Here is a 16,256-nt window from a genome sequence, read left to right on the forward strand (position 1 = left end):
GTTAAGTCTGCATATCTTTTCAGTTTATTCTCTGTCATGTGATTTAATGGAAAATGGTCAGGACCACAAGAGTAAACAGGATGTTGAACTTACAGAGCGAGCACAGGAACTCGTGAAGTGTGAAACGTGGGGTGTGCTTCCTGTGCTTTGGTTCAGTTTATTGAGGTTACTGATCACACATCATTAGAACTGTGTGCGTATGTGCACGGGTTTCTATTTGATTGTGCTGATATTTTGGTTGGTTGGGTGTATGCTTGTGTATACTACTGTATTCTTATATTTATGTTGTTTATGCTGATATGTTATGTTTAAAATCAATTATTTTATATTTTGTCTTTAAATGTAAAGCACTTTGAGTTTAATTATGTAATGAAATAAAAACAGTTTATTCTTATATTAATGACTAATCTCTCATACCATGTAAATACGTCAACAAAACATGCCATGGTTACAGAAATACTCTGTACTACTTTGTGTCAAATAAATTAAATGTTTTTTTTTCCCAGAAAGACTTGGACTCCAATGGTTTGACTTTCAGATGTCACTTAACATGTTCATATTACATTTTAATGGTGTTAATAATAGTGATGACATCGTGCTGAACGTTCAAAAAGCAGATTTATTGTGTTTCAACACTGTCTGTTGGATTGAGGGATTTGTACAGCAAATTAAAGGCCCTGAAAACATATTTTCTAAATCAGCTTCTAATTATAAATGATGGAATTTTACATGAGCACACAAAGTTAGAACAGTTTCAGTTAGTTCAGCCCGTTCACACGGAAAAGCGTATAAATGCCATGATAATGCGCAAAGCGTTTAGCGTGCAATAATCAGCCTTTCTTGATTTCCGTGTGCCATTTGTACGCCGTGTATCCTCTACTGACTGCAATGTAAACGCCTTTGTGTATAAATGCTACGGTAAGAGTTAGTGACGTAGTATAAAAAGTGAGAAAGACATTGATGGTGGGTGGGTCCAACAAACACAGGACTTTTAACCAGGAGACCGTTGTTGACCGGTGTTTTGTTTTGTAAGTTACGTTAGTGACGTTTGTCGTGAGGATTTAACGCTGTTTTTTTTTTACGTTTGTGACGCATTTTCTGTGGTTGTGTTACGTTGTTTCCGTATGTGTTTTACCTAGTCTACGTTCTTATTTTAAACCAAACCATGACGTTTTCCCTCACCCTAACTAAGTGGTTTTCTTGCCTAAACCTAACTGCGGACGTTGCGAAAAGGCCTAATAACATGCCAAACGTCTGTGTAATGTCGTGGTATTTATGCGCCTCCCTGTGAGACCGGGTTGGTTTATTCATGAGAGACTTTATTTGTTATCTGTGCTCTCCTCACTGATTTGAAGTGGGTGGGACTCAGTTGGAAAAAGATGATGTCACATATTTCATGTCATATGTCATTTAAATCTGATCAAACCACACCCACACAGTGCTAAAGAAGGAGATTAACTGACTAGTTGAAAGTTTTTTTCCTTCTTTATTTTAATTGCTGCTTATTAAAAGCTGTTTCACATCAAGCATTGATTTTCATCTGAAAAATCAATTTTTTTGACATCATCATTTTGACAGCATCAAATACGTTTTTATGCAACAATCAAGCATATGCGACTGAAGCGTCAGACTGACTCTTGTGAAACTTGATGAAGTCATCTCCGAAGTTGATGATGGATTTCATTGAGCTCAGGATCAGTGAGTCAATGTCACTGTTGAGGTCGATTTCTTCATGGTAGTTCTTCACAGGGAAGATGCAGTTCATGGGAATACCCGTGTCTGCACTGAACTGCTGCATCTATATTTTAAAAAATCACAACATTTCTGTTCACAAATTACAGCTCAGAACGATCAAGACTTTTGTACTCACTGCACTGATCTGATTGGACGGTTGGACTGAGACAGAGGACACAGGCAGTGGCTCTTCTGAGGGAGGCTGCATCTCTATTTTCGTAATATCAGAGAAAGTTTCCAAACGAGTCGCCATGATGGCACGGTTTGAAACCTGGGAGCAGACCACGAAGAATAATGTACGAGCACGTACCCTCACTAGCTGTTCGTGGGTGCGGTAAACATTTACATGGTAACAGCAAGCTCCACAAATCAGAGACTTTGCTGTTACACTTAGGATTGTGGGTAGTGTAGTATTTCTCCATGACATGGCTAATAAAACATGTTTTCCTTAAAACAAGGTTGATATCACACAGACTTGTGGCTTCTACAGGAGCAAATACCAACCGTCGTTTCACAATCTCGTAGCTCGTGGTTAGTCTACCTTGGATGGTTACGACATTATGGCTAATAATCAAATCCACGATTCAGAATATGAATGGGATTTTCACTTCCTGAACCTCACTGTTGAGCTCTATAGCCAACAGTCTATGATCTGTATACAACAGCAGTAATCCTACAACAGGAACTTTGTGTTCCGTGTATTTGAATTGGCCAGGACCCCGGAAAGGAAGAATAAGTTGGATAGTGCTCATTTTCAACTGAGTCCATTTCTGTGCAAATTCATAATATTATGAATTAAACATACCTTTCCCTTCAGGTACTTGATCTTGTAGACATTCTTTAAATCATCTTTGATTTCAGGACAAGCTTCGTCAATCCTGGTGAGAATGGCCACTTGAGGAATCCCTGTCAGGACAAAAGGCAGAAAACTACTGAGTCCCGTACCTGACATGTATACAAACGGACCACAGCTGAATAATAGACCCGAGAATAGATCATTTTTATGTCAATGTCATGATGACATCACGGTGTTAGCTGGAGGCGAAACAAAGGAAAGACTGGAGGCTAACACTAGCAATGGGCTAAAGTTACACATCTAAAATGTCATCTTGCTGTGTTGTTGGGCGCCAGAATCCAGATATCACAGACATCTGAGATGACAAACTGTGATTCGAGGCTCTAGTGAGCTACAATATCTACAATATCGATATGGAGAGTAAATGTTGCTAATATTTAGCCTTCTGCTAACCGCAGCCGATAGCTCACAACTGCGATTAGCAACCTTTTCTCTCCATCTCTGAAACGCTTTGCCGATATTGTACGACTCTCTTTTTGACTGACTTTACTGAAGGATAGTTAACTACAGGCATCCAAAGATTTATACGACTTCAATTTATCTTTACAGCGCTGCCGTTGGCCACCAACCCGCTGGGCGGACGGCTGGCTACTTAGCTAGCTTAGCTTGCAAATTCCGCCATGCTGTCATGAAACACAGAAAATGAGCCGAACAAAGTTCTCCAGCGGCGTAGGGGTCGGCTAATCTGGTCCCGTTGGTTAATGTTAACTTTCTCAACTAACACTTGTGATCCTGGAGAGTGAGTGACAGCACATACTGAGAGAAACTAGTATTTTCTTCAGATTAAATAAATAAGCCAACAATACTTGCTAGCCAGCGTTAACTAACGTGTTCAGAGAGGGAGGCGATAACGTTTCTCTTCCTGCTTCAGCCCCGGCACCGACCCGCTTTTGCTTCAGCAGGAAAAGCCAACACTAGGATCAGCAGTGATTCATGGAGAGACCTTCGTCTGGTCAGCTAACATTACTGCCAAGCAGCTGAAATATAGAGTGATATTGTGGTTTTAGCTGACGTGTGTCGCCTCACTGTTTTGAGCGATGCCCGAGCAAGCGCAAGCCCGACGCTGACTTTCGTTGATTTAACGGCCACACGTGTCGCTGTTAACAAGCATTTCTGAAAGTTACAAATAGTCCCTTTAACGCCCCACCCACAAAATACCTCATCATGGTTACTAACAGAAAAGAGGTCTATAAAGAGAGATTTGTGCTCACCCAGTTCAGTGGCTTCCTCCCTGATCTCCCGAATCTTCTGCACAGTTTTCTCTATCACTTGAGAACCTGTGTTTGCAGGAACAACACAAACCAGAATGTGCACTTTGTCGTTGTCAGTCTGATGTTCGTTGTAGAAAGCATTAGGCCTAAGGTCCGTCAACGTTGATTCAGGACTGAACTGGAAAACAAGTTAAAATCGAGTTAAAGCACAATAAATGCACTATAAATAAATGATAATAAAATTTGCGTGGAAAAAAAAATCTGCAAAGTTTGCAGTAATTGTACCATGTAACCTTCCTTCACATGTCCCATCATAGCCAGTTTGACGTCATTCACAAGGACACCTTTGTGTGGATGCAGGCCCCTGATGTCATTGAAGACAAAAGGGTAAAAGGGCTCTGGGCCCATTTTTGGGATCTTGTAGGTTGTGTACTATAAAGCAAATATAGAGAAAAGTGCAGCAAATATTATCGCTGAGTAAAAATAAACGCATCAATACCGAGCTAGCATATAGTAAACTGTGTTAGATTCAGTGTTTCCGTTGGTAACATTTATCTTTGCAGCACTCCCGGAAGCCAAGCAATTTGACCGCTCAGAACGAGAACGCGCTTCGAACGGGCACTGCTCTAGTACTTAAAGTAAGTAAGTTAAGAATTTGGAACATTTCTCATGACCTTTACTTACTGAGAAGAAGAGGCAGTTTCAGTTGACTGAACTCAACCTTAACCACAATGGTTGCAGAATATTGTAGCTTTACAACTTTCTGTTTCTGTCAACTTTATTGCAGCCCAAAGTGATTCATAGTGCAAGATTAAAACAGCAGAGACAAAAAACAACACAAAAATCAACATCAATAGAATATTGCAAAACAACAATAAACAATAAAATGTTCAAATAAATAAAGGTCAGTAGAATAAATAGGCACAAGAGATAGAAATATTATGAAAATGAATGATTAAGTCTTAAAAGCTAAGGCAATAAATGATGAGCCACCTATCACCTGCTGTTGTTTTAAAATAATGCAATCTCATTTATCCATAGTTTTATTTCCCTTTGTCTAAACTATATATATATATATATATATATATATATATATAGTCCAAACATTGTTTACTTTGAAGTGACTTTAAGCTGCTGTTCTTATGGAGTTTTGTTATAACACTTTATTTCTCTTCCACTGCAAAGGCAGAAACCTCTCACTTTGTAACCTTTGGCTAAAAAGTAGTAAAATAAATACAAATAAAAGTTTGCAAAGTTTTGGGATGTTTTCTTTATCAACACAATCAAAAGTTCCTCATACCTTTTTGGTGAAAGAGTCGCCAAAGGTGTTGGCCGCCAAAGCTTGTGCGTACATTCGGCCATGTAAGATACTTTGGACAGAGTTGATGAAACTGGACTTTCCAGCTCCAACCGGTCCGTAAAGAAGAATCCTGAGCAGCTGGCCTTCAGTCTGAGGTTTGTAGTCCTTCACATACTGCAGAACGCTGGATCTGTCTCTGCTCAGAGAAGGAGACGTTACATTAGAGTCATCTTATAGAAACTTCCCATGTTATGACCAGATGTCACTCAACAACTGGGAAGTTAATCAGGATATCATCAAATGAGGAAACAAACAGAACAGGTCCATCACAAGTATATTTATGACGTTTGTAAGTGAAAGATTTTGTTGAAAAAGGTGCAGATACTCACTCTCACTTTATGTCCCTCCATTGTTTCTCGAAAACTGATGAATACATGACAGATGTTCAGACAAAATAAAAGATTGTGGAAATACAGTTATCGTGCAACAATGTGTAGTTTTAAACAAGAAATACGTTATTTTTAAACAATCTTACATTGAGGAGCTGCTTCAGTTGTGGAAGGTCCACCTCCCATGACTGGAGAATAAAATACAGTAAAACTCTGAGTTCATATTTCAATGTGTGAGTGACACTCAACCAAACACATAAAAAAACAGCAGCACAAGACGCAGAGTTGAATCAAATTAAACTACATTATACTGAGAGACACAAAATCTCAATATTATAAAAAAAAATGTGATTAATTTTGCCATGATGATATCAGTTCTTACAATGATCATATTTTGTATATTCTATTCAAAACAAATAAAAAGCTATTTCACAATCACAGGAAGCACAAATTTATTACGCGTTTGTGGATAAATGGAAGCGTCGTACCTGGGTTGTTGTTCTGGAACAAAGTGTAAGCCCGAATGTGAGCGTTGGACTAGGGGTAGTATTTTATGTAGCCGTCAGTTACACACACACCGGAAATTCACCGAAGTCTCTTCAGACCACAAGCCTCACATTTTCAGTTTTATTTTCATCAGGATGTTTTCTACTTTTCTTAACGCCTTACCAAACGGTAAGGTTGGGGGATGGGATGTTTTGAAGAAGATAAAAAAACAACAGTTGATGTCACATAGAAGTGGTGTACATCATCTGAAAGCCGGGAACTTGAAGACTAACTTGAGGTGCAGCTCAGCACTGTGTGTCATATTGTTCTATTAATAAATCAAAAACAAACATGAATGAATTCATTAATTATTTAAAATTAATTGTAAAAGTTTTTAGAACATTATGATAGAAGTACATGATGTTCATCTCCATGCTCTATTATGTCTCATAAGTTGTTGCAGCAATTTTTGGGTTGATGCTATTTGGTGCTAAATTTAACAATTTTTTTACCAATCAAGAATTGATAAAAATGGTCAATAATCCCTCCAAAATACCACATTAAAGGTCTCATATTATGCTCATTTCCAGGTTCATAGATGTATTTTAATGTTGCACTAGAACATGTTTACATGCTGCAATGTTCAAAAAAACCTTTATTCTTCTCATACTGTCAGCCTGCATATACCAGCTCAGAGGCTCTGTTTGACAGAAGCTGATTCACAGCCTGTCTCCTCCCACTCTGCTCTGATTGGTCAGCGTTTCTGTCAATCAAACATCCTCAACAACACAGCGTCAACTCCCCCTCCCCAGAGAAGTTCGCGGAAAGAGAGAGAGCTAAGAGAGAGGGAGAAGCAGAAGAGTTAATAAACTCATTTCAAGTTTATAAACCAGAAACTTCACCCAGCGCACGTTGCCGGAGGAATCTGATCAGAAATCGGCGACATATGATCAACATCTGCAGTCCAGATTCCAGGTTTTCCTGACGGTTTCTCTCAGGTAAATAATACTATTTATATCTCTGTTAGTTAACTCAGTGTTTACATTATGCATCAACGATCAATGAGCAGATAGCTGTGAGCAGACAGCTGAGAGCAGACAGCTGTGAGCAGACAGCTGAGAGCAGACAGCTGAGAGCAGATAGCTGTGAGCAGACAGCTGAGAGCAGATAGCTGAGAGCAGACAGCTGAGAGCAGATAGCTGAGAGCAGATGGGAGATACAGAGCTAACCCATTAGCATGTAGCTACATGCTAATGGGTTAGCTACATGCTACCGCTATGAGACGGTGTGTAAACACAGCGACCATCAGGGTGGAAAATAGAAGATGTGAAACAGTTCATTATTTCTGGTAAAAGACACCTGATAAACGTCTAAAAGTAATCAGAGTAATGGTGTTTTAGTTACAGTAGAAGCTGTCACTGTGTTACCATGACTACAGACCACCGGAGCTTAGTTCACCGGAGCTGAAAGACTTTCTCCTGTACCATGTCAACATAACTAACTAACAGGTGGGATGATTAAAAATGCTGTGAATAATTAATATTGTCATCTGTCAACTCAAATAAAGTTTGACTGTGAAACAGAAATGTGTTGTGTTGCTTACAGTCACTATTTACTACCTGTACTCTTCTACATGCATGACATCAAATATATATAATATATAAATATCAGCTGTTTAAACAGTGTAATTACATAAAGCCTTTGTGAAAGAACATGTTATATTTAGATGATGGGAGTACATGAAGACTGTTCTGCTGCTACACTAACAGTAGGAGCAACTTTGCTCAAGTTCGGTTGACAAGGAGAGACAGTGACGCGCTGTGGGGCGGGGTCAGCTAGCTGCGCGTTCTCTGGTTCCACCAACCCATCGCTTGCAATTCTCTAATGACGTCAGAAGAGAAGGAAAAACTGCGATGTGATTTTCAACACCCATTTCCGGACAAATGGAGCAGGAGAAAAAGAGAGAGGATGGTCTTTTATGATACTATGGTGACCTATAGACACACTGGGGACAGATATTGATGTTTAAAAGACATGGAAAAGTGCATTTTGCATAATAGGTGACCTTTAAGACACCAAGACCTTGAGGAACACCATAAAAAAAAGCCATGCTGTGATTTGGGATCAAAAACTTTAGACATTTGGAGATTTCTGCAAGAATTGCATTTCTCTGCAATTGTATGACGAGCACTTCTGTTGTGTAAACTGCTCAGAAACCCCCTCATCGTCAATCGTTAGAACAGAGTTCTTTTCCTCTGTCTTTGTTAGCTGCAACCAGCAGCTCTATAGCTCACTCTGCCGGTCGGTCGGTTGACAAAGCTTCTGAAATGCTTCATTTATATCGGCAATATTGTACGACTCTCTTTCTGACTGACTTTACTGAAGGATAGTTAACTATAGGCATCCAAAGATTTATACGCCCTCAATTTATCTTTACAGCGCTGCCGTTGGCCACCAGCCGCTGGTCGGACGGCTGGCTACTTAGCTAGCTTAGCTTGCAAATTCCACCATCATGCAACACAGAAAATAAGCCAAACAAAGTTGTCCCTCATCTGGCAATAGCACTGTGCTTTCCTACGCTGTGACCAGAGTGTGAGGATGAAGCATTAAAATGTTAAATTTTACTCATTTAGCTACTGGCTAGTTAGCTAGCTACCTTACTAATTCCAACATGCTACAGAAAATGAGCCCAACAGAGGACAGCGCTAGGTCACGGTACGTCTGCCTCACTCCTCGCCGCTAGGAGACGACTTCACCGGGAGGAGAGCAGGCGTTAGCTAGCTAGCTTGTCAGTCTCAATCAGACAATCTAGCTAGCTAACTGACGTTATCCAGCCGTCTACTCCTCCTGCAGTAGTCTCCAGCGGCGTAGGGGTCGGCTAATCTGGTCCCGTTGGTTAATGTTAACTTTCTCAACTAACACTGGTGATCCTGGAGAGTTCTCTGGAGAATTCTGGCGCCGTTGGCATAGAACCGTACTTGACCGTTAGCTTGTGGTCTGTAGTAGCCAACAGAGCGATGTTCTGGGCCGGACTAGCCCCATATCTGTGACCTTAGCACTTTGTACAACACATTACATGATTCAGTAACGCGACGTTCCGAGGTCACAGATAGTGTTGGTGGTTTGTGTTTAGATAGCTGCTGGAAAAAACAGTTTACATTCCCAAAAGAATGCCACCTGATTTAATAACACAGGTGAGGGTGGAGGCCAACAGTTCTCTGCTCCGTATTGTTCCGAGAGATACAGATTTGACAACAACAAATTATTAGAAGATTAGAAAAGCAAGATTTATTGTGTCCAGCTGTTCATTGAAGCTACATGGTGGTGACATTTGTGCAATATTACAATACAAGACTTTAAATATTTGGTATCTTTTGGCATCCCTTTGCTGCAGGACGTCCCATCTCCCACCCGCCCTCCCCCCTTTACTGTCTATATTCGGCTGTACTACTATCTACTAAAAGCAAAAAAAAAAGAGAAAGAAATTAATATTATGTTTTGTGGGTTTCAACAATGTTGATTGTTAATGGGATAATCAACATGAGTTGATGGAGACACTGTTGGATTGAGGGATTTCTACAGCAAATTAAAGGCAGAAATTAAAGCATGGATTTTTGTCCGAAAAAATTGCAATGAAATCCTTTGTTCCAACTGATCGCCATTTGCTTCTGTTTGTTGGATGGTGAGTGTGTATTTTTGGGGCCTTGGAACAATGGGAGTTTGTTTTTCAGGGTAACAGACTGTCGGACAAATGGGCTTTTTCGGTCCAATGGGACATTTGTCGGACTATTGGTGTTTTGGAATAAAAATGGACCATCCCGTTCTCAACACCAAGTAATGTACGACAAACAGTACTACCTCAACAATCAAATAAAGGACAATGTATGGCTTGAGATCAACCAGCAGCTGGGATACGATGAAGATGGTAATATACCTGATATGCACTTGCTAACATTATTTTAGTCACGGAACGGGGCTAGCCACAACAGCTAATGTTAGCATCAAATTTGGGGTCCGATTAGTTTATGTATTGTGTACTTAACTAAGACATTCAGTGGTTTTGGCTCATTGACGAAAAATGGAACACGGCAATGTGGCTAATTGCACCGATTTTCTGTATTTCCGCACTGTATTTTTGCATCACACTAAGAAAAGTATTCAAGTCATGAATATTTACTGAGAAACACTGATGATTTGAGCCAGCTTTCTGGGGGCTTTAAAGCTATAACACATACAAACAAATAAGCAAAGAAATCATGCAGAAGATTGTGTTAGAAATCATGCTGGTTAATGTTGCAGATTGTTATTTTGACAGCATGAAATACGTTTTTATGCTGCAATCAAGCAGATGTGTCTGAAGCTTCAGGCTGACTGTCGTGGGAGTTGATGAAGTCATCTCCGAAGTTGATGATGGATTTCAGTGAGCTCAGGATCAGTGAGTCAACGTCACTGTTGAGGTCGATTTCTTCATGGTAGTTCTTCACAGGGAAGATGCAGTTCATGGGAATACCCACATCTACACTGAACTCCTCCATCTACATTTAAAAAAATCACAACATTTCTGTTCACAAATTACAGCTCAGAACGATTAAGACTAAGCATTGAACCAAGCCAACCATCTACAAGATGAATCATGACCATTAAACATTTGATTCTGAGCAAAAAAGCATTGGAAAACGGGAAAAAGGCAAAGGTAAAAAGACTGTTTATATAATTATTATAAGAGTGAAGGAGCTACTCATCCCTTAAACCATTGTGAATTTCTGCTTCTGGAAACTCCTGAAAAACTTTTAAATGAAATGTCGATCTAAAATAAGACAGATTTAGAAACTGCATGCCTTATTTCTCACCGCACCTCGTTTACAGAACCACATTTATATTTCCGTGATATCATCCAGCAGCGCGTAGAGGAACGTACCCTTACTATCCGTTTGCAGGTGTGGTAAACATTGTTATTTTAACAGCGAGCTCCACCAATCAGACCGTCGCTGTTACACTTAGGATTGTGGGTAGTGCAGTACGTCTCCAGGACATCGCGAATAAACAACACAGTCTCACGGCAGTTTGTGTACAAAAACACAAATTCCCCTTTTTTTTCTTGACGCTCAGCAGGACTTTCAACAACGTATTTTTAGTGCTTTTTCCCACGAATATCCAGCAACAAGTGATGCATGTGTCAATTTCCGCTCCAGTCTTTTCAAAACGAAACTACTCAGTTAGGTTTAGGAAAAGATCGACTTGGTTAGGCTTAGGCAACAAACTACTTAGTTAGGTTTAGGAAAAGATGGTGGTTTGGGTTAAAATAACTCCGTAAGTTCCGTACCTGAAGTATGGAAGTTACGTGACAAATAAATCAACGTTGACTTCTGGTTTCACACGGGACACGAACACCGGTCTTCTGGGTGAAAGTCACTTGTTTTTTGATCCACCCATCCACCCCGACCCCGACCCCGACCCCGACCCCATCCCTATGCTGCGTTCACCACTAATTATACTTCCTGGTTCACAACTACGTGGATTATGAGAATTGATTTTGTGTTGACCATCATGAAAAAAATGTGAAATCCGTGTCTATGTACACAAATCAATACATTCAATTTCATGACTATTTCACAAACTGCTGTGCGATCGTTTCACAATCTCGTAGCTCGTGGTTAGTCTACCTTGGATGGTTACAACATTATGGCTAATAATCAAATCTGCGATTCAGAATATGAATGGGATTTTCACTTCCTGAACCTCACTGTTGAGCTCTATAGTCAACAGTCTATGATCTGTATATAACAGCAGTAATCCTACAACAGGAACTTTCTGTTCCGTGTATTTGAATTGGCCAGGACCCTGGGACTGGATATCAGAAAAGGTATAGGAAGAGAATAAATCGGATAGTGCTCATATATTTAAAATGTTTTGACCTTATAACTCAATACATTTTCAACTGACTCCATCTCTGTGCAAATTCATATTATTATTAATTAAACATACCTTTTCCTTCAGGTACTTGAGCTTGTAGACCTTCTTTAAATCATCTTTGATTTCAGGACAGGCCTGGTCAATCATGGTGAGAATGGCCACTTGAGGAATATCTGTCAGGACAAAAAGCAGAAAACTACTGAGGCCCGTAACTGACATGAATAACTTTCTCAACTAACACTCGTGATCCTGGAGAGTGAGTGACAGTACATATTGAGAGAAACTAGTACTTTCTTCAGCCATTGTTAAAAAAACAAGCCAACAATACTTGCTAGCCAGAGAATTATTCTGCCTCCACTTAACGCTCCGCCCACAAAATACATCATCATGTTTACTACAGAAAAGAGGTCTACAAAGAGAGATTTCTACTCTCACCCAGTTTAGTGGCTTCCATCCTGATCTCCCGAATCTTCCGCACAGTTTCATCTCTCACTTGAGAAACTGTGTTGGCAGGAACAACACAAACCAGAACGTGCACTTTGTCGTTGTCAGTTGGATGTTCGTTGTAGAAAGCATTAGGCCTAAGGTCCGTCAACATTGATTCAGGATCGAACTGGAAAACAGGTTCAAATCAAGTTAAATGACAATTGCACTATAAATAACTTATAATTAAAAATAATAATATTAAGTAATTATGTGGAAAAAATCTGCAAAGTTTGCAGTAACTGTACCTTGTAACCGTCCTTCATATGTTCCATCATAGCCAGTTTAACGTCATTCACAAGGACACCTTTGGTTGGATCCAGGCCCATGATATCATTGAAGACAAAAGGGTAAAAGGTCTTTGGATTTCCTTTTGGGATCTTGAAGGTTGTGTACTATAAAGCACATATAGAGAAAAGCGTTATTATCACTGTGAGCAAAAACAGACTGCATTAATAACTTTGAATAAACAATCGACCAGTACTCTATGCAGCAACAGGGGCGAGGCTTCAAGGCTCTGAGGACCGAGGAAGCCAAGTAATTGGCCTGCTTCGAACGGGGACGTGCTTTGAATGGGCATGACCCTGATAATGTTACAAGCAGCACTCCCGGGGAATAAGCAATTGGCCCGCTCGGAACAGGCATAACCCAACAACGCTGCAAACAGCACTCCTGGAAGACAAGAAATCTCCCTGCTTGGAACGGAAACTTACTTTGAAGGGGCACGCCCCCCGATAACGCTGCGAGCAGCACTCACGGGGAACAAGCAAGCGGCCTGCTTGGAATGGGCACGACCGAAAACGCTGCGAGCAGCACTCCTGGGGGACAAGCAATCGGCCCACTCGGAACGGGAACGTGTTCGGAAGGAACGGGAACAAGCTTTGAACGGGCACACCCCCTACAACGCTGCAAGCAGCGCTCCCAGAAGCCAAGTAATCGGCCCGCTCGGAACGGGTACGTACTTTGAAGGGGTGCGCCCCCAACAACGCTGCAAGCAGCACTCCTGGGTGCCAAGCAATCAATTAAAATTATTCAAAGAAAGAAGAAACAGCAGACATAAATGAGAACACATCAGAAACATTTTGAACATTTCTCATGACCTTTACTTACTGAGAAGTAGAGGCAGCTTCAGTTGACTAAACCTGCAACCTTAAAGGGACTATTTGTAAGAATCAGAAATGCTTGTTAATAGCGACACCTGTGGCCGTTCGCGCTTGTGCTCGCCCTAAATAGACATGAACGAGATTCGCTCAAAACAGTGAGGCGACACACGTCAGCTAAAACCACAATATCACTCTATATTTCAGCTGCTTGGCAGTAATGTTAGCTGACCAGACGAAGGTCTCTCCATGAATCAGTGCTGATCCTAGTGTTGGCTTTTGGCCGCGGCCGGAGGGAACAGGGGAGACACCGGAGTTTTGGTCGGAGACGATAACGTTACTCGCTGCGGAGCCCCGTCACTTCACAAGACACGGAAAACCTCTGTTGGTCTGGAGGAGCTGCAGCAGTTATTTCTGCACAAACGTCCACTAGATATTCTCAGAGCTACGAAGTCTTCTGCAGTCTGTAGTGTGCGCGCATGCACGTGAGGTGGAGCTAGCTGACTGAAGGCAGGCAGAGGAGCAGAGGAGCAGAGTACAGCAGAGACTCCGGTCCTGGAGACCAAAGCTACGGTCTCCCCCGTGTCCTCCGACCGTGGCCAACACTGTTTAACAGACGGGCTTCACTAGATACAACTTTGCTGTTTTCGTGCTTCCGTGTAGTTTGTGTTGGAGTCTTGTCTGAACAGCGTAGCCACACGCGAGCGCGCATGGGACACCGACAACAACTCAACTTAACTCAACTTTATTGTAGCCCAAAGTGATTCACAGTGCAAGATTAAAACAGCACAGATTTCAGAAATGCTTCTTAACAGCGACACCTGTGGCTGTGAAATCAACGAAAGTCAGCGTCGGGCTCGCGCTTTCGCGCTCTAAATATACCTGAACGAGCATCGCTCAAAACAGTGAGGCGACACACGTCAGCTAAAACCACAATATCACTCTATATTTCAGCTGCTTGGCAGTAATGATAGCTGACCAGACGAAGGTCTCTCCATGAACATGATTTAGATCTGATCCTAGTGTTGGCTTTTCCTGCCTAAGTGCAGGCTGACGCAGCGGGGCTCTGCAGCGTGTCTCCCTGCTCTCTCCGCTCGCAGCCGGAGAGAGCAGAGGAGACACCGGCACCCGGTCGGTAACGAGAAGACAACGTAACTCTCTGAAGAGCTCCGTCACTTCACAAGACACGGGAAACCTCTGTTGATCTGGAGGAGCTGCAGCAGTTATTTCTGCACAAACGTCCCCTGTGCATTCACTAGATATTCTCAGAGCTAAACTAACTCTTCTGCAGTGTGGATTGAGCGCGCGTTCACGTCTAGAGGTGGAGGACGCGCGCGCTGTCTGAGTGAAGGAGAGCAGGCAGCGGAAACGAGGCTCCGGCCACACGCGAGCGCGCATGTGTGCCGACCCGCTACATTTATACGCTTAAAAAGTTACAAACAGTCCCTTTAAGTAAAAGCCAGGCTAAAAAGATAAAGGTTTCCTCTAAAAATGTCCAAGTAGGTGGAGTCCTCACAAGAAGTCAAACAGGAAGTCAATTAAGGCTTCCCGTCAGCTGTGGGCCTTAAACAGTTTATTTGCAGCAGTTGTGTCACTGCTGCATGTTCAGAAACTTGTCTTCCTGAATAATAGTTGTATTAGTGGATTGTTCTGCTGTTGTTTTAATATGATGCTATGATCTCTTTTATCCATAGCTTTACTTCCCTTTGTTTTAATATTGTTTACTTTAAAGTGACTTTAAGCTGCTGTTCTTATAGAGTTTTATTATAACTTTATTTCTCTTCCACTGCAAAGGCAGAAACCTCTCACTTTGTAATCTTTGGTTGAAAAGTAGTAAAATAAATATGAATAAAAGTTTGCAAAGTTTTGGGATGTTTTCTTTATCAACACAATCAAAAGTTCCTCATACCCTTTTGGTGAAGCAGCCGCCAGAGGTGTTGTCCACCAAAGCTTGTGCGTACATTCGGCCACGTAAGATACTTTCGACAGAGTTAATGAAACTGGACTTTCCAGCTCCAACCGGTCCGTAAAGAAGAATCCTGAGCTGCTGGCCTTCAGTCTGAGGTTTGTAGTCCTTCACATACTGCAGAACGCTGGATTGGTCTCTGCTCAGAGAAAGAGACGTTACATTAGAGTCATCTTATAGAAACTTTCACCAGATCTATGTCACACAACAACTGGGAAGTTAATCAGGATGTCATCAAATGAGGAAACAAACAGAACAGGTCCATCACAAGTATATTTGTTATGTTTATAAGTGAAAGATTTTGTTGAAAAAGGTGCAGATACTCACTCCCACTTTATGTCCCTCCATGGTTTGTCGAAAACTGACGAATACATGACAGATGTTCAGACAAAATAAAAGATTGTGGAAATACAGTCATCGTGCAACAATGTGTAGTTTTAAACAAGAAATATGTTATTTTTAAACAATCTTACATTGAGGAGCTGCTTCAGGGACTTGGGGTTCGGACTGTCCAGCTCTCAAGACTGGAGAATAAAATACAGTCATCATGCAACAATGTGTAGTTTTAAACAAGAAATATGTTATTTTTAAACAATCTTACGTTTACAAGCTGCTTCAACTGCGGACTGTCCACCTCCCATGACTGGAGAATAAAATAAAGTAAAACTCTGAGTTCATATTTCAATGTGTGAGTGACACTCAACCAAACACATAAAAAAACAGCAGCACAAGACGCAGAGTTGAATCAAATTAAACTACATTATACTGAGAGACACAAAATCTCAATATTATAAAAAAAAATGTGATTAATTTTGCCA

At 41.1% G+C, this 16,256-nt stretch overlaps 2 protein-coding genes across 2 annotated transcripts in view; both read right to left on the minus strand.

Annotated features, from left to right (window-relative positions):
- Positions 1-6,221, minus strand: part of LOC141756082 (interferon-induced protein 44-like) — a 33,758-nt gene extending 27,537 nt beyond the window's left edge. The window contains exon 1 of the mRNA XM_074615562.1: positions 5,979-6,221. The gene's annotated coding sequence lies outside the window, so the exon portion shown is untranslated. The remainder of the gene's footprint in view (positions 1-5,978) is intronic.
- The window catches only part of LOC141756088 (interferon-induced protein 44-like), a 30,834-nt gene extending 14,907 nt beyond the window's left edge, over positions 1-15,927 (minus strand). Inside the window, exons 1-7 of the mRNA XM_074615571.1 lie at positions 15,912-15,927; positions 15,766-15,799; positions 15,382-15,577; positions 12,621-12,767; positions 12,368-12,502; positions 3,802-3,889; positions 2,540-2,640 (exon numbers count right to left, since the gene is read on the minus strand). Coding sequence (XP_074471672.1) covers positions 2,540-2,640; positions 3,802-3,889; positions 12,368-12,502; positions 12,621-12,767; positions 15,382-15,435 — 525 coding nt within the window. The 5' untranslated portion in view covers positions 15,436-15,577; positions 15,766-15,799; positions 15,912-15,927. The remainder of the gene's footprint in view (positions 1-2,539; positions 2,641-3,801; positions 3,890-12,367; positions 12,503-12,620; positions 12,768-15,381; positions 15,578-15,765; positions 15,800-15,911) is intronic.
- Between the last annotated feature and the right edge of the window lie 329 nt (positions 15,928-16,256).

The sequence above is a fragment of the Sebastes fasciatus genome, chromosome 18 (assembly GCF_043250625.1).
Source record: "Sebastes fasciatus isolate fSebFas1 chromosome 18, fSebFas1.pri, whole genome shotgun sequence".
Taxonomy (NCBI): domain Eukaryota; kingdom Metazoa; phylum Chordata; class Actinopteri; order Perciformes; family Sebastidae; genus Sebastes; species Sebastes fasciatus.